Source organism: Haematobia irritans, chromosome 4, assembly GCF_050003625.1.
Source record: "Haematobia irritans isolate KBUSLIRL chromosome 4, ASM5000362v1, whole genome shotgun sequence".
NCBI classification, from domain to species: domain Eukaryota; kingdom Metazoa; phylum Arthropoda; class Insecta; order Diptera; family Muscidae; genus Haematobia; species Haematobia irritans.
The window spans coordinates 222,872,353-222,894,783 of record NC_134400.1 but is presented as its reverse complement, the minus strand read 5'-3'; the positions used below and the strand labels follow the sequence as shown (position 1 = coordinate 222,894,783).

General features: G+C 33.9%; 1 protein-coding gene across 4 annotated transcripts in view; it reads left to right on the top strand.

Annotated features, from left to right (window-relative positions):
- Positions 1 to 22,431, top strand: part of Ncc69 (sodium chloride cotransporter 69) — a 309,232-nt gene that overhangs the window by 206,154 nt on the left and 80,647 nt on the right. For all 4 annotated transcript variants that reach the window (XM_075308676.1, XM_075308675.1, XM_075308673.1 and 1 more), the window contains exons 5-12: positions 2,893 to 3,157; positions 11,405 to 11,658; positions 11,727 to 11,841; positions 11,901 to 12,040; positions 12,107 to 12,272; positions 17,585 to 17,727; positions 18,000 to 18,109; positions 18,254 to 18,389. In XM_075308676.1, the coding sequence (XP_075164791.1) occupies positions 2,893 to 3,157; positions 11,405 to 11,658; positions 11,727 to 11,841; positions 11,901 to 12,040; positions 12,107 to 12,272; positions 17,585 to 17,727; positions 18,000 to 18,109; positions 18,254 to 18,389 (1,329 nt within the window). The remainder of the gene's footprint in view (positions 1 to 2,892; positions 3,158 to 11,404; positions 11,659 to 11,726; positions 11,842 to 11,900; positions 12,041 to 12,106; positions 12,273 to 17,584; positions 17,728 to 17,999; positions 18,110 to 18,253; positions 18,390 to 22,431) is intronic.

The following is a 22,431-nucleotide window of genomic DNA, read 5'->3' as shown; positions in this document are numbered from 1 at the left end:
ATGCCATATAATAGTCACTGTTAATGGTTTTCCCTTCTCAAGATAATCGATAAAAATTATTCCATGCGCATCCCAAAAAACAGAGGCCATTACTTTGCCAGCAGATTTTTGAGTCTTTCCACGCTTCGGAGACGGTTCACCGGTCGCTGTCCACTCAGTCGACTGTCGATTGGACTCAGGAGTGTAGTGATGGAGCCATGTTTCATCCATTGTCACATATCGACGGAAAAACTCGGGTGTATTACGAGTTAACAGCTGCAAACACCGCTCACGCACGTTGTTGTTTTTTTTATTATTATTAGTATTCATTCATATAATAATTATATACAATGTGTTTCTATGCCTCAGCGCCACTCGGGCATAGTTGAGGCTAGCTGGCATTTTACTACACTCTTATGATATGTAACTACAATTTTTTTGTCAAATGTGAGCTCGCGCGGCATCCATTTTGCACAGAGCTTCCGCATATCCAAATATTGATGAATGATATGACCAACGCGTTCCTTTGATATCTTTAAGGCCTCTGCTATCTTGATCAACTTCATTTTACGGTCATTCAAAATCATTTTGTGGATATTTTTGATATTTTCGTCGGTAACCACCTCTTTCGGGCGTCCACTGCGTTCACCGTCCTCCGTGCTCATTTCAACACGCTTGAATTTTGCATGCCAATCAATTATTGTTGATTTGCCTGAGGCAGAGTCCGGAAACTCATTATAAAGCCAAGTTTTTGCTTCCACCGTATTTTTCCCCTTCAGAAAAGAGTATTTTATCAAAACACGAAATTCCTTTTTTCCATTTTTTTTCACAATAACAAAAGTTGCTTCACAAAAGACGCTCTATCTCACAAACTAATTGACTTACAGACGTCAAATTTTTTACACGAATCATTTCAAGGTTGGTACTATATAAAAATAATATGCACTAGCGACGCCATCTATGTGTCAGACCGGGGACTTATCAGCTAACCTGTTATCAACTAAAATCGAGTGTGTTTTCACCCAATAAGTACGACAAGCAAAAGCCGTTTTACAAATCTGCAGTATGCAGTACTCTATTGCCAGATAAAGCGCTCTCCTTTAGGTAAGATGTCCAGACTTATTGCAGATCGCTTCTTACATTGTTCATTCATCAGTATAAAGGAAAAATATATAGCCTCGCTTAAGCTATTGCAAAAAAAAATAAAAAATAAACGCTGGAATTAGTCTAGTGCTTGACAATGCTGGGATTCTTCATATGACGAGTCATCTATTCAGATAGCACTCCTGATATCTGCTACAACGGGTCGCTGCCTGATAGGCGAATTTTCAAAAACTATAGGTGCGAAGTATAATGACTATTGTATAAGCTGTCATGATGTGGAGGAAAAGGAATCAATTAAACACCTCTTGTGTGAGTGTCCTGCTTTTTGTGTAAAGCTTAAGCGAATTTTAGGAGCATATAGCTTTAGATTACTGGCGGACCTGGAAAACGTTAACTTAAGCAGTTTGTTAATGTTTTTGGAGCAATCTGGTTGGTTCCACAAAAGTAAATAATAGAGAAGGTTCAGTGGTTAAGACTAGAAGTGCCCATATGTAATAGGTACTTTTAGTTAAATGTGGTATCACAATGGACTGAAAAGTCTAAGTGAGCCTGAAATTTAATCGGGCTGCCACTTTAACCTAACCTAACCTATTCGCTTGTCCTGCATACAGCACAGATCTGACACTAGCATCATTGAGTAGATAGAGGCAGCTCGTTTCATCGGTCTAGATGTGCACGAGTGTGAAATTGGTACTTACACACGATATTATTTGTAAGACTCTCCTCATTCACACACGAACTACATTCAACGATTCTTCAACACTCATAAGTGTAGAAATTTTACTAAAGCCCACTCATAAAATAAATGTCCTTCCAACTGCATTCTTACGAACTAAATAATTTTACTCACGATTGCATAATGTCACTGAAGTACACATGCAAATAAATGACCATGACTCACGGACATTTTCGTCCGACTCACTGACGAAAATTCTCCCGAATCACGATAATTATAGTGACACTCCAGTCTGTTGTGGTTATGTTAGGAATTGGCACTTTGAAAGTGCTGGAAAATTGAACGTAAGCGATAGTAAAGACGCATTTTTAAATATATGAACCGACTTTAAATTGTCTGCGTAATTTACTTCGTTATCATTATGAAAACGTGAATAATATCGTGTAAGTATGACGTGATTATTGTCGTGAGAGCGAGTATTTTTTTAAAATATTACCCACGCACAGATTATTTTCGCATGTTTAAAGTTCGCATAGTGAAGGGTACTTTAGATTTGGCTCAACTGAGTTTTTATTTGTTTTTTTTTATAATCCTCCAAACGTTGTGGTTGTGTTTTAAGAAAACGAAAAAAAAAATCTGCCAAAAATGCCATTCCTTTCCTTTCATATCGCCGCAACCACTTTTACAAATGTTTATACCACTTTTTTCAACATCTTTCGTGATGGCTAAAGTGCCAATCGACTCACGCCTTCTTGCCACGTATATGTGTTTGCACACTCCTTCCGAAGTCTCCATGAATATCCTTGTGGCTAATTTGTGTCAGTGCACACAAACGTGTTAAAGCAACCATAAAACATTTCCCATTTGTTTAAATTTCCAGACAATCGAGGCAAAATTCTTGGAAATGTTTGCAAAGAAGCCATCGCATATGATTTGATTTCTTTTTTTAATTTAAATTTTTGTTTTCAACGATGCAATGTTAATTTTATTAAAAGTGGAAACCACACCTCACAAAATAACATAAAGAAAAAAAAAACGAAGCAGCAAAACAAAGAAAATTATATTCATATTTTTCCTTTGTCCACAATTATTGATATGAATTTTTCCATTCCATTTTCTTTTTTCCCAACCAGAATACTCACAGCTTGAACCGCAATGATGATCCTGAAGCTGGCACTGGTATGGGCAATGGGATGCTTAAATTTGGCTGGATCAAAGGTGTCCTTGTGCGCTGTCTTCTCAACATTTGGGGTGTCATGCTGTTTTTACGTCTCAGTTGGGTAGTAGGCCAAGCTGGTATTCTGGAAGCTTTCATCCTAATTTTAACCACAACAGTTGTTACCAGTATAACCGCACTCTCAATGTCGGCGATTAGCACTAATGGTGTCATCAAGGGAGGTAAGTATCAATGGTTATGGATTTGTGCTATACATATTCATGGAGTCGTCTGGGATTGCACTTTGGCTGGGACATATGTATGTGCGCTGGCAGAATTAAAACAAAAGAGATGACCAAAAAGTATTTATTTAGTATTTAGTCGAGAAAATCACATGTTTCTGGTAACCATATTTAAAACTGTAAAATATTGTGATTAATCGAAATCGAATTGAACACAATCAAATTTGGCTAACTAACACAATATTTAATTGGACATAATGTAGTCAATGGATAATGTAGTCATTAACCCTTTCACTACCGATGTCCACTTAGAAGAACATTCGAAAAAGACAACAAATTGTATTTTCCCACTTAGTTTCGATTTATTTCTCAATGTTATTTTAAAGTAAAGACTTTAATTCAAATAAGCTATAAATATTTTCCATATTGGTGAGCATTAAAATACATTTTTAAAAACTTCTTTAACAATAAACGAAAAATACGAAAATTTGAGACAATTTTTCTACTATATGTTTCTAGTAAATGGACATTCATACAAAAACTATAGCTGATACTGCTTCGGGTTCTTTTTTTTTGTATTTTTTCTCACACTTTGAAAGATATTATAGGCTAAATAGCGCTTATTTTCGTAAGGCCATTTGGTCACAATTCAAGAATCAAGTTTTCAGAACAAGTTCATATAGCCCTTGAAGTAATTGAGGCAGGTTCTCAAAATGACAATTTTTGTTGTACATGTTTTAAGTACAAGTAAAGGGTGATTCTTTTGAGGTTAGGATTTTCATGCATTAGTATTTGACAGATCACGTGGGATTTCAGACATGGTGTCAAAGAGAAAGATGCTCAGTATGCTTTGACATTTCATCATGAATAGACGAACGATCTGCCACAACGTCGAATTTTCAGTGAATGGGCCCTAGAAAAGTTGGCAGAAAATCCGCTTTTTTATCGACAAATTTTGTTCAGCGATGAGGCTCATTTCTGGTTGAATGGCTACGTAAATAAGCAAAATTGCCGCATTTGGAGTGAAGAGCAACCAGAAGCCGTTCAAGAACTGCCCATGCATCCCGAAAAATGCACTGTTTGGTGTGGTTTGTACGCTGGTGGAATCATTGGACCGTATTTTTTCAAAGATGCTGTTGGACGCAACGTTACGGTGAATGGCGATCGCTATCGTTCGATGCTAACAAACTTTTTGTTGCCAAAAATGGAAGAACTGAACTTGGTTGACATGTGGTTTCAACAAGATGGCGCTACATGCCACACAGCTCGCGATTCTATGGCCATTTTGAGGGAAAACTTCGGAGAACAATTCATCTCAAGAAATGGACCGGTAAGTTGGCCACCAAGATCATGCGATTTGACGCCTTTAGACTATTTTTTGTGGGGCTACGTCAAGTCTAAAGTCTACAGAAATAAGCCAGCAACTATTCCAGCTTTGGAAGACAACATTTCCGAAGAAATTCGGGCTATTCCGGCCGAAATGCTCGAAAAAGTTGCCCAAAATTGGACTTTCCGAATGGACCACCTAAGACGCAGCCGCGGTCAACATTTAAATGAAATTATCTTCAAAAAGTAAATGTCATGGACCAATCTAACGTTTCAAATAAAGAACCGATGAGATTTTGCAAATTTTATGCGTTTTTTTTTAAAAAAAAGTTATCAAGCTCTTAACAAATCACCCTTTATAACCAGAAGAAAAATTAAAGTTTTATTTCGGTAGTGAAAGGGTTAAGTAAAACTTTGCAATTAAATAAGATTTTCGTTAATTATTTCTGAATTTAATATAATAATATGTAATTTATCTTAATTTTGTTATATTCATCAGTTTAATTAATTGTACAACCTGCACCACTTTGTAGAACAGAGTGTAACACGACAGTGCATAAATTTTAGTTTATGTTTCATAGACTCAAAAATGAAAAATTCCCAAAATAATTAATATTTTAAGCTATTTTATATTTAATCAAAATATACAATAAACAAGTATATACAGCAGTAAGTTCGGCCGGGCCGAATCTTAAATACCCACCACCATGAACCAAATATTAGGGTTTCCTTTGAAATGTCAGGAGGGCTTGAGGACTTGAGGACACTTCCCGAAGATAAATTTAAGGATTTCACCTATGAGGACTATATCAGATTCTGGATTTATAAGAACCATTTTTGTTCGAGTTTTAGAGGAATCGTTAACATCTCTTGTAAGTGTGCAAGAAAATTATAAAATAACGTCTTGATTTGAAATCTTAAATCTGTAGAAGTAAATTTTACATTGAGTTTCAAGCAATTTTCATGATCAGTGCGCCTTCTACACCCTCAAGAAGTGAAGTCGGTCTATATGGAGGCATTACCAAATGGACCGATAAAAACTTAATCCGATACACGTTTTTGTGAGCCTAAAATACCAGAATATTTACAATTTCAGGCAAATCAGATAAAAACTACGGTTTCTAGAAACCCAAGGAGTTAAATCGGGAGATCGTTCTTATGGGGGCTATACTAAAATATGGACCGATACTCACCGTTTTCGGCACACCTCTTTATGACCCGAAAATACCTCTAGATTTCCAATTTCAGGCAAATAGGATAAAAACTTCGGATTCTAGAAGCTCAAGAAGTAAAATCGGGAAATCGGTCTATATGGGGGCTATACCAAAATATGGACCGATACTCACCATTTTCGGCACACCTCTTTATGGTCCTAAAATACCTCTAGATTTCCAATTTCAGACAAATTGGATAAAAGCTACGGTTTCTATAAGCCCAAGACCCCAAATCGGGACGTCTTTTTATATGGGGACCATACCAAAACATGGACCGATACTAACAATTTTTGGCACACATATTTGTGGTCCTACAATACCTCTAGATTTCCAATTTCAGGTAAATTGAATAAAAACGGCGGTTTCTATAAGCCCAAGAAGTAAAATCGGGAGATGGGTCTATATGGGGGCTATACCAAAATATTGACCGATACTCACAATTTTTGGCACACGTATTTGTGGTCCTACAGTACCTCTAGATTTCCAATTTCAGGTAAATTGAATAAAAACTGCGGTTTCTATAAGCCCAAGAAGTAAAATCGGGAGATGGGTCTATATGGGGGCTATACCAAAATATGGACCGATACTCACAATTTTTGGCACACGTATTTGTGGTCCTACAGTACCTCTAGATTTCCAATTTCAGGTAAATTGAATAAAAATTGCGGTTTCTATAAGCCCAAGAAATAAAATCGGGAGATCGGTCTATATGGGGACTATATCAAAACCTGGACCGATATAGCCCATCTTCGAACTTGACCTGCCTGCAGACAAAAGACGAGTTTGTGCAAAATTTCAGCATGATTGCTTCATTATTGAAGACTGTAGCGTGATTACAACAGACAGACAGACAGACGGACATCGTTATATCGTCTTAGAATTTCTCCCTGATCAAGAATATGTATACTTTATATAGTCGGAAATCGATATTTCGATGTGTTACAAACGGAATGACAAACTTATTATACCCCCGTCATCATTCTATGGTGGTGGGTATAAAAAAAATATTGTCTTACTTCAACGACACACGACTCGATCAGAGATGCGTAAATTTCAAAAAATTGTGTCCTATATATTGAACGAACCGGAAAAAACTATATTTAAAGAAAAGATTATTAACGTTATTCATATTAGGTTTATATTTGTTCAGTGTATGATGAGAACACCCAAATGGAGATAGAGATAGACACATGATGTCTTTGACATATGTATATACTCAGGACTATTTCTTAAGCCGATTTACCAATGTCCGTAACATTTTCGTAATTAAAGTCTAAGCCGTAGTCTAGTCCATATTTTGAGCCAGATTCGATCGGTTGAGATTTCGATATAGCTTCCACATAAACTTTTCGCACGATATACACGTATATGACCACAGAATCTGCAATTTTATTTCGATTTATTTTATATTTTCACAGAAAGTAAAATAAACATTCAGCCTACATGTTGAAAAGTGTATACAAATCGGTTCAGATTCAGATATAGTTCAGATAATATCATTCGGCCTATTTACACTCATTAGGCAACAACAACATTTTCGTTTTGATTTAATTGAAAATTTGTATAGAAAGTAGAAATAGCATTCTTGCCACGTGTTGCAATCTGCCAACTGACAGTTCAAACGTAAAGATTGTCATAGGAACGCTATTTGTGTTGTTTACAGCAACTTAAAAGATTCATCTTGTCCAAAAAATATAATTAAATCGTGAGCATACACTTTTCAATGAAGGCGTTTTGTCCTCAGATCAACTTATTAAAAAAAAAAAAACAAAATCAAAATAAAACAATTTTGTGGTCATCTGAAAAAAAATTTTCAATATTATTCAAATCGTCTTTAAGCTCCTTGAGTTTCGGTAACTTGACGATACAGCTAAACAGTTTTCAAAAATAGGAGATGTTTCTAACGATTTTATATTATCTTTGGTTTACATTTTTTGGAATTGAGAAAACATGTTTTAAACACGTATCCGTTGTACTTTGGATTTTTATACTGGCATTTGCTTGTACACTGAAAAAAAAGCATACCCGGTTCCAAAGATTTTGTCTTTACTTTAAAAAATGTGGTATTGATTCCGAGCCAAAGAAGCGGAGAATACAAGTAAGGAAACTTTTAAGACACAATTCTCTTTTAAAATCGGGTTTTGTGAAATTGCTTCTAGGAAGCAAATTTTAATTATTTTAATTATTTTCTTCATATGCTATCAAAGTCCTTTAAAAACAAGTTAACAACGACTTTATTTTCCAAATTAAGACTCGACTTCTAGTAGAAATTATGCTGTGTTTCAAGTAAAAAACGTCTTTAAAATAAAGTGTTGAAAAACATGTCCTATATTTGAACGATTTTTTGCTTTGTAGTCAAGATGCAAAAAGACAACAAATTTAAAGACAATTTCATTAAATTTAAAGATTTTTTCTAAATTATTAAAGTCAAGTAGACCTTAGCCCGAACATTTTTTCTTTCATGTTATGATATCCATTTTTAAATCAAATCACTTAATTATAAGGACAATACGACTTCATTGAAAAGTTTATCGACCTGTGGTCAAGGAAAAAAACTTTATACTAGAGAAATGCGTCTTCTATGCTAAGCAAAATTTGCATTCGTATTTTAAAGACATGAAATCTTTGACCTCACGACAATATTTTTTTCAGTGTACGTGAATACCATTATCAATATACCGCGAAGAGAATGAAAATTTGATAAATAATATTTGTGTCCTAATTGTAATTTTATTGATCCTAGATTTAAAGCTAGATATGTCACTAAAAAAATTCTTTATTTTAAACAAGCCACATTTTTCGCTCGGAATCAATACCAAAATCTTTAAGGGAAGGTCAAAAACGTTGAATTCAAGTAAACTATTTGTTGAGTGTACGTGTTAAAATTTTATACAAACCGGTTTCGATTCAGATATCGTTCCGATATATATCTTTCGGCCGATTTACATTCATTTTTATGTGATTGAAATTTTTCACAGAAGGTAGATGGCGGGATAAAGCTTCACATTTTTGATGTTATAATCATCAAACTAATCAAAACAATTATGTGTTCCTAAATAATATGAAACAAATCTTCAAAATTATTGAAATCGTCCTTAAGATCTTTGAGTTTCTGTAGCTTGACTATACAGCTAAAACGCTTTCAAAAATAGAGGATCTTAAAGAAATATTTTTTGATTTAAATAAATGAGATATTGAATCTTTGCACAGAAAAAAATATCACCAACATATTTCCAAATAAAAAGTTGATTGAAGTAGAAAACTTTTTCAATAAATAAATTAATTGATACAATTAACTTTTTAATCAAGATAAAAACATTAAGCTAATTACACCAATAATTAAACATTTTAACATTTTTAATTAAAAAATTAATTGATACCATAAACTTTTTAATCAAACTCGGAAGACTACACATAAAAAAATTTTTTTTGATTCAATCACGAAATTAATTGATCCAATTTATTTTTAATTGAAATGTCTTCAATCACAGAAATGATAGTATCAATTAAAAAATTAATTGAAGGTCAATTAAAAAGTTAATTGATCCAATTAAAAAATTAATTGGTACTATTATTTTTGTGATTGATATTTGTTTCAATTAAAAAATTTGTTGAATCAATTAAATTTTTAATTGAATATTTTTTAAAACTCAATTAAAATTTTAATTGGAAAATTTTTCGTGAATTTTTTTTTTGTCACTTAAAAAAAGTGATCGACATTTTTTTTTTTGTAATTTTTAACTAAACATTTATATCAAACTAAAAACACTAACCCACATTTTCGTGAAGCTCCGTTAGTGCTATGTTAGCTAAGGAAGTTTTAAACCGTAATATCTACATACACACAAAAATTTTTTTTTCTGATTCAATCACGAAATTAATTGATCCAATTAAATTTTTAATTGAAATGTCTTCAATCACAGAAATGATAGTATCAATTAAAAAATTAATTGAAGGTCAATTAAAAAATTAATTGATCCAATTAAAAAATTAATTGATACAATAGTTTTTTGTGATTGTTTTAATTAAAAAATTTGTTGATTCAATTAAATTTTTAATTGAATATTTTTTAAAACTCAATTAAAATTTTAATTGGAAAAATTTTCGTGAAATTTTTTTCTGTGTATCTGTCATTTTGCGTATATATTCCATATGCCAGTTAGAAACTCAACTGCTGAAATTTTTTCAGTTAAAGTTAACCGGAGAAAAGATATTTTAATTTTTCTTACTGTTAACTGGCAGTTAAAGCCTAACGGAGCTACATGAAAATGGTCGTAATTCAGTTAAGAAAGTAATTGAAAATAGTTACGTTTTTAATGGGAAAAATTAATTGAGTTTTGCATTCAACATCAATTAAATTTTTAATTGAACCAATTAAAAAATTAATTGAAAATTGTTAATAAAATCAATTAACTTTTTAATCAAACATTTTTTTAATTTCCAATTTAAACTGTGATTGATACTATCATTTTCGTGACTGAAGACATTTCAATTAAAAAATTTATTGGATCAATTAATTTCGTGATTGAATCAGAACAACATTTTTTCTTTGTGGATTAAAGGTGAAAACGTGTCAAATACCGACTAAGACTTACTTTGACTTACTTAGTTTAGAGTTTTTATGAAATAAAGTACTTTGAGCTCTCGGTTCCCAAAAACAAGGTCATTACGGGGAAGGTACTAACAAAAGAGTTTTGATGAAATGTTAATTAATTTGGATTTGCAAAAATAATAATGATTATAAAAAATAATAATTATGTTAAATAAATTTTCTTGAATTTGAATTCGAAAAATGTTTACTTATATTTCTCATATCGTCGGTTCTACTATGACTTAGTTAACTTTGGTAATACATAATATCGCAAAAAGAGAAAGGAAATTCGATAAATGAGAGTTGTATGTAGGATACAACAAAAAAGTGTATTTTAAAGAAGCCGCATATTTGTCTCGGAATCAATTTTTATAACCTTTAAGGGAAAGCCAATAACTGTTGATGCAAGAAAACTTTTTTTTTTTTGAGTGTAACCATGTCCAAACATTTTTTTGTACATGTCTATTCTCACTTTTTTCCCCATCAAGGTAATATAAATTAATCAACAGGTATTTTACATTGGTTAAGTTGACATTTTATACCACAGAGATACATAAAGGAAGTACTCGTACCATGGTACAAGGACATGGGGAATCCTTTTTGTTTTAATTTATTATCAAAGCCTTTTCGGTGAAGGGTAGTGTCGTAATTTAAAAGAATTTATTGATGGTTTACCACAAACATTGTTATAAAATGCAAAAAAAAAAATACGCACACACACACACATGTACACCAATATACATATACAAACAAATTTTCATTCACTCAACATGAGAATTGTATAAAATGTTCACAGGCGGCAGGATCTCAATTAAGATGTTGGTGGTAACTTTTGGAATTCGCTTTTCAAAATTCAAGCAACAATTCACCAAAGCACTTAACGTAGGTACTTTAACACTTTGACCCTAAAAGCCATGATAATAATGAATAAATTAATATGCGAAAACAAAAATTAATTAATGACCTTGTTTTTTTGTTTTGTGGCGGACGATAATTGCTTTTAAGCCAAGAATGAACAGATGAACACAGAAACCAAGCCACAAAAATTTACCAGGACATTGGTAAATCGTTTCCATTTCTCATACAGATTTTATCTTTTGCCCATGTCTTCCCTAGGAGGAACATATTATATGATATCACGTTCGCTGGGCCCTGAATTTGGTGGCTCCATTGGTTTGATATTCTCCCTAGCCAATGCTGTTGCCTGTGCCATGTATGTGGTGGGCTTTTGTGAGTCGATGTTGGATCTTCTACGTTCGATGGGAGCCAGTATTGTGGATGGCGGTATACAGGATGTGCGAATCATTGGCAGTGTCACAATATTGATATTACTCATTATTGTTGTTGTTGGCATGGAATGGGAGGCCAAGGTAAGAAGTATATGTGGATGGTACAGGCAAATCACATTCTAATTAAAATTCGTCCTTGGTGTGTGTAGGCGCAAATTGGTTTGTTGGTGATATTGTTGGTGGCCATAGCAGATTTTATGATTGGCAGCATAATTGGACCTAAAAGTGATGAAGAATTGGCAAAAGGTTTCCTTGGCTATAACTGTGAGTATCTATAGGTGGTTGGAAATTCCACATTTGTTTAATTTTGCTGTTTCGTTTAGCGACTCTATTTATGGAAAACTTTTTCGCTGACTATCGTGAGGAGAAAGGTGTTGCCCATGATTTCTTTTCTGTGTTTGCCATATTTTTCCCTGCAGCTACTGGTATTTTGGCTGGAGCCAATATTTCTGGTGATTTGAAGGTAAAAAGACGATCATTAAGTGTGGACATAATCATTCATTCTTTTTTTTATTTTTTCCTTTGTCAGGATCCTCAAAAATCTATACCCAAAGGTACTCTCTTGGCCATTTTAATAACCACTGTTACCTATCTGATAATGGTTTTAATGGCTGGTGCAACTGTTGCCCGTGATGCTACTGGCAATGTAACTGATATAGTAAATGGATCATTTGCCTTTCTGGATTGTGTAAATCGTAAGTAAAGGAAATTATTGAATTTGGAATGCTGTTGAATGTGTTGCGAAGTATTTAGTTACTCCGAAGGATTTGAAAAACATTCTCCGATTTTCACTATATTTTTGGTATAATACTAAAAACACTAGTCTATCAAAACAAGAAAGTTGATATTGAACTAATTCTACCCAACGAAGATATCTGTATCATTAGTTGTTGCATTAGTTCTTCAAATTTGATTCTATATCAGTATTTCGGATTTTATTAAAAACCCAGCAAAAACTAGGTAACCACATCACATTACAATTTGCATTACCACTAGTAAAAGTGTCATTACACGTTGCATTATATTGCTGTGAGTTATTATGACTAACATATAATAAATACTTCCCAGTAATATTTGATAATTCTCAAAATGTAATGCAGTTGGCTGTTAGTATCTTAATAAAATGTAGGAATTATATGAAAAAGAATATGTAATGTAACGGTAATTCTGAAGATTTTTCATTTAGGAGTATTCTTCATAAATATTTCATAATTTTATTTCATAATAATTGTGTTTTAAATACATAACCTTACCATATTATATATTAAATAAATACTTTATTAGGTATATTATAAAGTATTTCACGAATCCAACTTCCTTAAACAACCAATTTTTATTTCCATTTTAAGCGTGAATTTAGTTCGCGTTTACTTTTACTTAGATGAATATATTATGTTCTAATATTCGGAATCGCAAGTCGAAAGAAATTACTTTTCTTATAAGAAAATAACAAGATACCCTCGGTCTTTAATCCAATTTCATTTTAAACATCTCATTAAAGACAACTATATAGTTTTTTGATTTTCTATTTCTACAATATTCATTCCTACTCAAGTATCGTTCATCTTACATCATTACTCAGAGTATTTTGATCCAATGTAATCGGCGAGTGAAGTTTTTATTTTCGAGATTTTGTTACCAGAGTCAATAAGTAATTATTTTACAAACTTTTGTATATCTACAAATAAGTGATTACATAATAGGTGAACATATGCTCTAAATGCACTACTTATTTTATGGCCGAAGGTATGCTTGGGGTGAAGTACTTTCCTCGTAAAGAGTGATACGGTCAAAATTTGGTCAAGGGAAAACGCGTGTAAATCGGTGAAATCGTTTATTTAAAAAAATCAAATTAAATTTCTTTTTCAAGTTCAATTAGTATAAAATTCAGGAAAAATATTCAGTTAGGCTTTCGCTTTTCCAAATCCGAATTGCCTGGCCTCACGCTTGACACCTGCCATCAAATTTTGTACAGCCACCTTGTCCACCTTCTTCGCCGCAGAAAGCCAGTTTGCCTTGAACTGCTGTTCGTCCTTAGCAGTTTTTTTGGTCTTCTTTAGGTTCCGCATGACAATAGCCCAGTATTTCTCAATTGGGCGGAGCTCTGGCGTGTTGGGAGGGTTCTTGTCCTTGGGAACCACCTGCACGTTGTTGGCGGCGTACCACTCCATGGCCTTTTTACCGTAATGGCAAGATGCCAAATCCGGCCAAAACAGTACGGAACAACCGTGTTTCTTCAGGAAAGGCAGCAGACGTTTATTCAAACACTCTTTCACGTAAATTTCTTGGTTGACAGTCCCGGAAGCTATGAAAATGCTGCTTTTCAAGCCGCAGGTACAGATGGCTTGCCAAACCAGATATTTCTTTGCGAACTTTGACAGTTTTATGTGCCACCTTTCCCCTTCCTTTTGCCGTATAAAACTCCTGTCCCGGAAGCTGCTTGTAGTCGGCTTTAACGTAGGTTTCGTCGTCCATTACCACGCAGTCAAACTTCGTCAGCATCGTCGGGGATCGCGCTTTGGCCATCGTATTTTGTTTATCATCGCGATTTGGAGTCACTACCTTCTTGTAAGTCGATAGTCCGGCTCGTTTTTTGGCTCGATGCACGGTTGTAGACGATACACCCAGCTTATTTGCGGCATCTCGGAGAGAGAGGTTAGGGTTTCGCTTGAAACTACCGGCAACTCTCTTTGTCGTCTCAGCGGCTTCCGATTTTCGATTTCCCCCCGATCCAGACTTCCTGGCTGTCGATAAACGTTCCCCAAACACTTTAATTACATTTGTAACGGTTGATTTGGCAACTTTTAGCGATTTTGCCAGCTTTGCGTGCGAGTAGCTCGGATTTTCGCGATGCGCGAGCAAAATTTTGATACGCTTCTCTTCTTGCTTGAACGGCATTTTGACAACTGAAGAGTGAATTCCAAAATCAAAATAGGAGCAACATTCTACACACACCTTCAAAATGAGGGGCGTTCAGGTTTTTTAAATGCAAAATTTTAAGAAATAAGTCAAGTTTATATTGACCAAATTTTGACCGTATCACCCTTTAGGACATGCGTATGTAAATGGAATCAGAAGCGATTCCCATTTATAAGTGGTTATTTCCTTTTAATTGGGATTACCTACAAGATTACCGGGTAATGAGAATTTTTGCTGGGAAAGTGAAGAAAAACATAAACAAAGTCATTTGTTGACTATTTCTCTATCAAACGACGCTTCGAATAATACCAGAAAGTACATATTTTGTTGCAAACTCCACGGCAGCTGAGAAATAGATCGGTACACTATTCAAATATTTTTCTGGAAATTTCCATTTTTTTTATGTATTCTCACTTTATTCTATACATAACATAATAATATCATCTCAAAAGAACGTCGTACGAAGTGAATAAGAGATTTTTTGGATGCACATTAAAAATAATGACTTCTTGATAAGAACTTCAAAATTTTGCCGGGGATATAAATACGAACATTTTCATACCCTCCACCATTGGATGGGGGTATATTAACTTTGTCATTCCGAAATATTGCTCTAAGACCCCATAAAGTATATATATTCGGGGTCGTGGTGAAATTCTGAGTCGATCTGAGAATATCCGTTCGTCCGTCCATCTGTTGAAATCACGCTAACATCCGAACGAAACACGCTATCGACTTGAAACTTGGCACAAGTACTTGTTATTGATGTAGGTCGGACGGTATTGCAAATGGGTCATATCGGTCCACTTTTACGTATAGCCCCCATATAAACGGACCCCCAAATTTGGCTTGCGAATCCTCTAATAGAAGCAAATTTCATCCGATCCGGCTGAAATTTGGTACATGGTGTTAGTATGTGGTCTCTAACAACCATGCAAAAATAGGTCCACATCGGTCCATAATTATATATAGCCCCCATATAAACCGATCCCCAGATTTGGCTTGCGGAGCCTCTAAGAGAAGCAATTTTCATCCGATCCGACTGAAATTTGTTACATTGTGTTAGTATATGGTCTCTAACAACCATGCAAAAATTGGTCCACATCGGTCCATAATTATATATAGCCCCCATATAAACCGATCCCCCGATTTGGCTTGCGGAGTCTCTAAGAGAAGCAAATTTCATTCGATCCGGATGAAATTTGGTACATGGTGTTAGTATATGGTCTCTAATGACCATACAAAAATTGGTCAACATCGATCCATAATTATATATAGCAGCCATATAAACCGATCACCAAAGTTGACCTCCGGAGCCTCTTGGAAGACCAAAATTCTTCTGATTCAGTTCAAATTTGGTACGTGGTGCTAATATATGGCCTCAAACACCCATGCAAAAATTGGTCGAAATCGGTTCATAATTATATAGGCCCCATATAAACCGATCCCCAGATTTGACCTCCGGAGCCCCTTGGAAGAGCAAAATTCATCCGATTCGGTTGAAATTTGGAACGTGATGTTAGTATATTGTATCCAACAACCATGCAGGAATTGGTTCATATCAGTCCATAATTATATTTAGCCCCCATATAAACCGATCCCCAGATTTGATCTCCGGTGCCTTATGGAGAAGCAAAATTCATCCGATCGGGTTGAAACTGGGTACGTAGTATATGATATTTAACAACCATGCCAAAAGTGGTCCATATCAGTCCATAATCATATATAGCCCCCCATATAAACCGATCCAGAGATTTGGTTTTGGAGCCTCTTGGAGGAGCAAATTTCATCTGAGTCAGTTCAAATTTGGTACATTGTGCTAGTATACGGCCGTTAACAACCATGCCTAACTAGGTCCATATCGGTCTATAGTTATATATAGCCCTCAGATAAATCGATCTCCAATCACACAAAAATTGGTCCATATCAAGTTCATAATTGTATATAGCCCCCACATAAGCGACCCCCATATTTCAATTCATGCTCTCTACGTATCGTGCAAAAAGTCCATATCGATTCGTAATTATTTGTAGACTTACCTATACATAACTTTTTTGTCTAATATATACCACGTATGGACTAACTCACAATTTAGAAAACGATGTTAAGAAGTTTTAAGATACCACAACCCAAGTAATCCGATTATGGATGACATTCTTTCGTAGAAGTTTATATGCAATCCATGGTGGAGGGTACATAAGATTCGGCCTGGCCGAACTTACGGCCATATATACTTGTTTTTTACAATGTTTTTTGATATAGCTATCTTAGCAAATTAAATTTTGCATCAGAGTCGCGTTTCTATGACTCTAAAACTTGAGAATCCAAAATGGCCTCAGCAGATCAAAAGTTGGATTGAACCTTCGTCCACCCAAATTTTTTTAGATCGATGCGATGTATTCAAACGTAGGTTCCACAGCGCAGCCAAAAAACCAATGAAAATGTCCATTTTGGACCATAGAAGTGCGGCAAAATTGGCTGTGAATTTTACATGGGCTTTTATTTTTAAGCATCCACTGCATAGAGTTCGCATTATTTCTTCAGATGTGATGTCATATCAGTATGTCAGATTCCTTTAAAAAAAATTAAATTAAAATTTTAACTTAAATTAGAAACAAAAATATTTTATTGCAAAAACTGTAAAACAAAAATAAAGTAACATATTTTTATATATCACTCCAAAGGTACTTTTTATAAAGTGAAAATTAAATCCATCAAATTTTGCAACCTAATAGAGATGAACATACACGCACGATATTTATGATTGCGCATTTGGTTGCTATAAAAAAAAGTTTCCTCCTGATACCTTTATCCATTCAAAAGTTGCACACCTATTTCTAAATAACAAAGAAAATTTAGGTAGTATATCTTGCATAATTTTTTTCAGTGTAGTTCTAAAGACATTTCCCACTAGATTTACCTTGAACCAATTTAATGTGTTTTTGCTATCTGTAAACCACAAGTTGTTTTCATGAAACGAATCATTGTTGATTCAAGTGTTATTCCGAAGAGCATTCTCAATAAAACGTTTTATGTATTTAAAAATTACTTCTCACCTTTTAACATTATTCTCCTATTCTATTTACAGAAACATGCGAGTATGGTTTGTCTAATTCCTTCCAAGTAATTGAATTGGTCTCCGGTTTTGGCCCCTTGATATATGCTGGCTGTTTTGCAGCCACTCTGTCCTCGGCCTTGGCAAGTTTGGTTTCGGCACCAAAAGTTTTCCAGGTAACATTCAAGAATTCCATTTTGTTGTTCATACCTTTTGTGTGCGGGATGAGATGTAAATGAGCTTTACACCCATACTTGTTGAGTTAGTCCTGGAAGGGATCTAATTAAGCGATTATGTTGATGTTTCAAAGAATCCCCCAAAAGTATGCTATAAAGTAATTCACGAAATTATGCCTGACATTAGGCAATGTACAAAAGCCAAATCCGCCTTAAAATATTCTCAACCAAAAAAATTTCACAACATAAAAATTGATTACCGTTTTTTTCAGGCCTTGTGCAAGGATGAACTATACCCGAAAATTGTTTGGTTTGCCAAAGGTTTCGGTAAAAATAATGAACCTGTTCGTGGTTATGTCCTAACATTTGTTATTGCAGTGGCGTAAGTAGATTTTATGGTCATTAAAATTCCGTCAAAATTGTCGAAGTTTGATTGAGATATTAATGTAAACAATTTTTGTTTTCATGTGTTTTTAAATTTTGTTTTGTTTAATACTACGGCATGTTTTTTTAATGGTTCTTCCAGCTTTATTTTAATTGGAGAGCTTAACCTGATTGCCCCGTTGATATCGAATTTCTTTTTGGCCGCCTATATGTTGATAAACTTCAGTACATTCCATGCCAGTTTAGCAAAGCCTGTTGGCTGGCGTCCAACATTTAAAGTAAGTATCAGAGATTATATAAAAAATTAGAATTGCATTAAAATCCTCGGGACAATCCATTGAAGTGTTATTTTTTTAATCGAATAATATCCAATTCTACATGAATTGATTGACTTATTTATACGTCTAAAAAGATCAGCGATTAAGAACGAGTATCTTTGAGGACACAATTTTCATTTTATTTTGACAAACTGGCATTATCAGTTCTTGTTTTACAAAGAAACCACCAAAGAACAACCACCTGTGTGGCGATCAACGTTACCTTTTGTGTCAACACATTTATTCTTGAAAATGCTAGTTTTGTGGCACTTTTTGGTTCATTCTTCTTTAGCTAATCCCTTTTTGACATTATCCCGTTTCTGACATCATTTAAGATTACGTGCTTTCGTCTGCTGTCATAAAATTGTGAAGCAGTTTCCACTACCAAGTTGAAGATTTTTATATGTCAGCCTAAATGTATGCTAATATATCAAAGGGGGTGTTTTAATTTAGGCAAACAGATTTCTCCACCTTGATCAGTCCATAACAAATAGCAAGAAAGAGATAAATTGTTATATTAACAACACGTACGTGGACAAAAAAGCCAATGTGAATAGATGTAAATCCTCTTTTTTTATTTTGATAGAAAGACTCACATTTTCTAAGAAACAGTTGTGCCATTTTTTATAATGAATTACATTATTATGTTATGATATGATTTGAAACATATTCCATGGGTGGCGCTGTTAGGGATTAGATTCAAAGTATTATTATAAGTGCACATAGTAAATTACATGACGATACAATGATGTCTGTCTGCTACTTATATTCCCCTCGGTGATATCACAGCTGAAAAAGCTATTTTCAACACCCTCAAAAAAAATCGCTTCTTTAACATATGTTCCAAACATATTTTGCAGGAAGCACATATATTATTGCATACTGCCGAAACATTAATATGTTTGTTTTATGTGAACATATTATATGTTTGGAAGCAGTTTGAGCCAAAAATATTATATGCTTGGAAGAATTTTTCCCAAACACGATTGTGCTCATTCCCTAACATACTCGTAATTTTCACTTCCACGAAATTTTTTAGTTATTGGCACCTTTCTCTGTAATACAAATAATGTTGAAGAAATTATTCACTTTTATAATTTTTTTTAAATTTTACCTTTCGCCTGCACGGAGAATCGAACCGAGGACCATACAGTTTGTAAGCCAACACACTATCCACTGGGCTACGTAGCTGTTATAGTCACCAGTAGATAATTATCGTTTTAAGTTACATTTATATAGCATAGTTTGCAGCGCCCACGAGCCCATGCAAACATAACATTATTTAACAGAAACATACATTTGTTTGCCACGTGGAGCAGTGGTTAGCATGTCTGCCTTGCATGCAAAGGGTCGTGGGTTCAATCCCTGCTCCGACCGAACATTTTTTTTTTGTTTTTTTTTTTTTAATTTACACATTTATATTTATACTATATTAATTTTTTTAAATGAAACATCGAAATGTGCGTTATTAAAGATTTATAGTCAGTAACAGTGCTTGATATAAACGAAATTGAATGATTTTTGGATAAAATATTATTTTTTATTGCAAAAATAACAATCTTGTAATAAAAAACTGTTTTAGTACAAAACTTTAAAATTTGGAAGGAATTCAAAAACTAACAAAAGAAGAACGTGGAGTCGAGTATAAACATACATACATAATTTTATAATATAAACATAAATTTATTTAGGAGTGAACAGTTTTTTACTAGCATTTAACACCATCGATCTAAAATTCCTTTTATTTTTCTTTAATAATTCATTTTAAAGAAAATAAACTTTTTAAATTGTTTTAGCTGTAAAAGTCGAACTTAATGCCCGCTTTTATATTTGATGGTGTCCGTCAACTCCTCGTGGACTACTTTTTAATAAAGAGAAACTAAACTTTGTTTTTTTACATTTTACTGTGTAATTTTTCACTATTTCCTCCTTATTTCATTTTACCGTCCCAACTCTAAAAAGAGTATAGTGCCCTTTCGTTATTTTTATGAAGACCCCTGATTTTTTTCAACGAACCAAGAAAAAAATAATGCCAAAATGATAAACAAAACACATGTCCACACATACATAAAATGCTGCTCTCAAGGCGAAAACATAAGCTGTTTGTTTTTCAAATGTCTATTCTCTTGGTTCAGAATGTATATTCTCTTTATTCAAATTAAATAATATTTAGACTTAAGCATATCAAATTTTTGGCCTTATCATAAAACAGTTTTCCGAAACAACATACAAGCGGTTTCACAGAAATTGTTCTCTTTTGACTCTTTTGCTGTGTTATATTGATATCTTTCGTCAACTCTCCCGTTTTCCATCTCTATTTCTCTCTATACTCTCTCTCTCTGTCGCTTTGAATAAAGTATCACAACATATGTATGTTTAGTCGAAATTTGTAAATTTATATATGTTTGTATTCACACATATGATTTTTATGAAACATTCATGCCCCAAACATAATATATTCTAACATATTAACATAGATGTCCCAAACATTTAGTGTTAGTTTAGGAAAATTACATGTTCGCACTTAAATATATTGTGGTTTAAAATCGTGCCCGAAACACATTTTGTTTATATCGGAACATATGAAAAACATATTTTTCTAACAGTGAATGAATTGACTGAAAAAAATATTGTCGTGGAGCCAAATATTTTATGTCCTTAAAATACGAATGAGATAGATACGAATTAGCATAGAAGACGTATTTTTTCTGATATAAAGTTGATTTACATGTCCAAAAGTCGACAAACTTTTCAATGAATTCGTTTGGCAGTGTCAGCGATTCGACTTAATATTGGGTATCCTAACATAAAAGAAAATTTTATTCGATTCAGGTTAACTTGGCTTTAATATTTCTGAAAAATTCTTCAAAATTAATGAAATAGTCTTTGTCCTTTTGTATCTTGACTACAAAGCAAAAATGTATTCAAAAACAAGTAAGGAAAGTCTAAAGTCGGGCGGGGCCGACTATATTATACCCTGCACCACTTTGTAGATCTAAATTTTCGATACCATATGACATCCGTCCAATGTGTTGGGTGCTATATATAAAGGTTTGTCCCAAATACATACATTTAAATATCACTCCATTTGGACAGAATTTGATAGACTTTTACAAAATCTATAGACTCAAAATTTAAGTTGGCTAATGCACTAGGGTGGAACACAATGTTAGTAAATAAATATGGGAAACATTTAAATCTGAAGCAATTCTAAGGAAACTTCGCAAAAGTTTATGATTTATTGTTCAATAAATATGTATTAGAAGTGTAGGAAAATTAGAGTCATTTTTACAACTTTTCGACTAAGCAGTGGCGATTTTACAAGGAAAATGTTGGTATTTTGACCATTTTTGTCGAAATCAGAAAAACATATATATGGGAGCTATATCTAAATCTGAACCGATTTCAACCAAATTTGGCACGCATAGCTACAATGCTAATTATACTCCCTGTGCAAAATTTCAACTAAATCGGAGCAAAAAATTGGCCTCTGTGGTCATACGAGTGTAAATCGGGTGAAAGCTATATATGGGAGCTATATCTAAATCTGAATCGATTTCAACCAAATTTGGCACGCATAGCTACAATGCTAATTCTACTCCCTGTGCAAAATTTCAACTAAATCGGAGTTAAAAATTGGCCTCTGTGGTCATATGAGTGTAAATCGGGCGAATGCTATATATGGGTGATATATCTAAATCTGAACCGATTTCAACCAAATTTGGAACGCATAGCTACAATGCTAATTCTACTCCCTGTGCAAAATGTCAACTAAATCGGAGCAAAAAATTGGGCTCTGTGACCATATGAGTGTAAATCGGGCGAAAGCTATATATGGGAGCTATATCTAAATCTGAACCGATTTCAATAAAATTTGGCACAGTTGACTACACTACTAATTGTACTCCTAGTGCAAAATTTCAACCAAATTGGGGTAAAACTCTGGCTTCTGGGACCGTATTAGTCCATATCGGGCGAAAGATATATATGGGAGCTATATCTA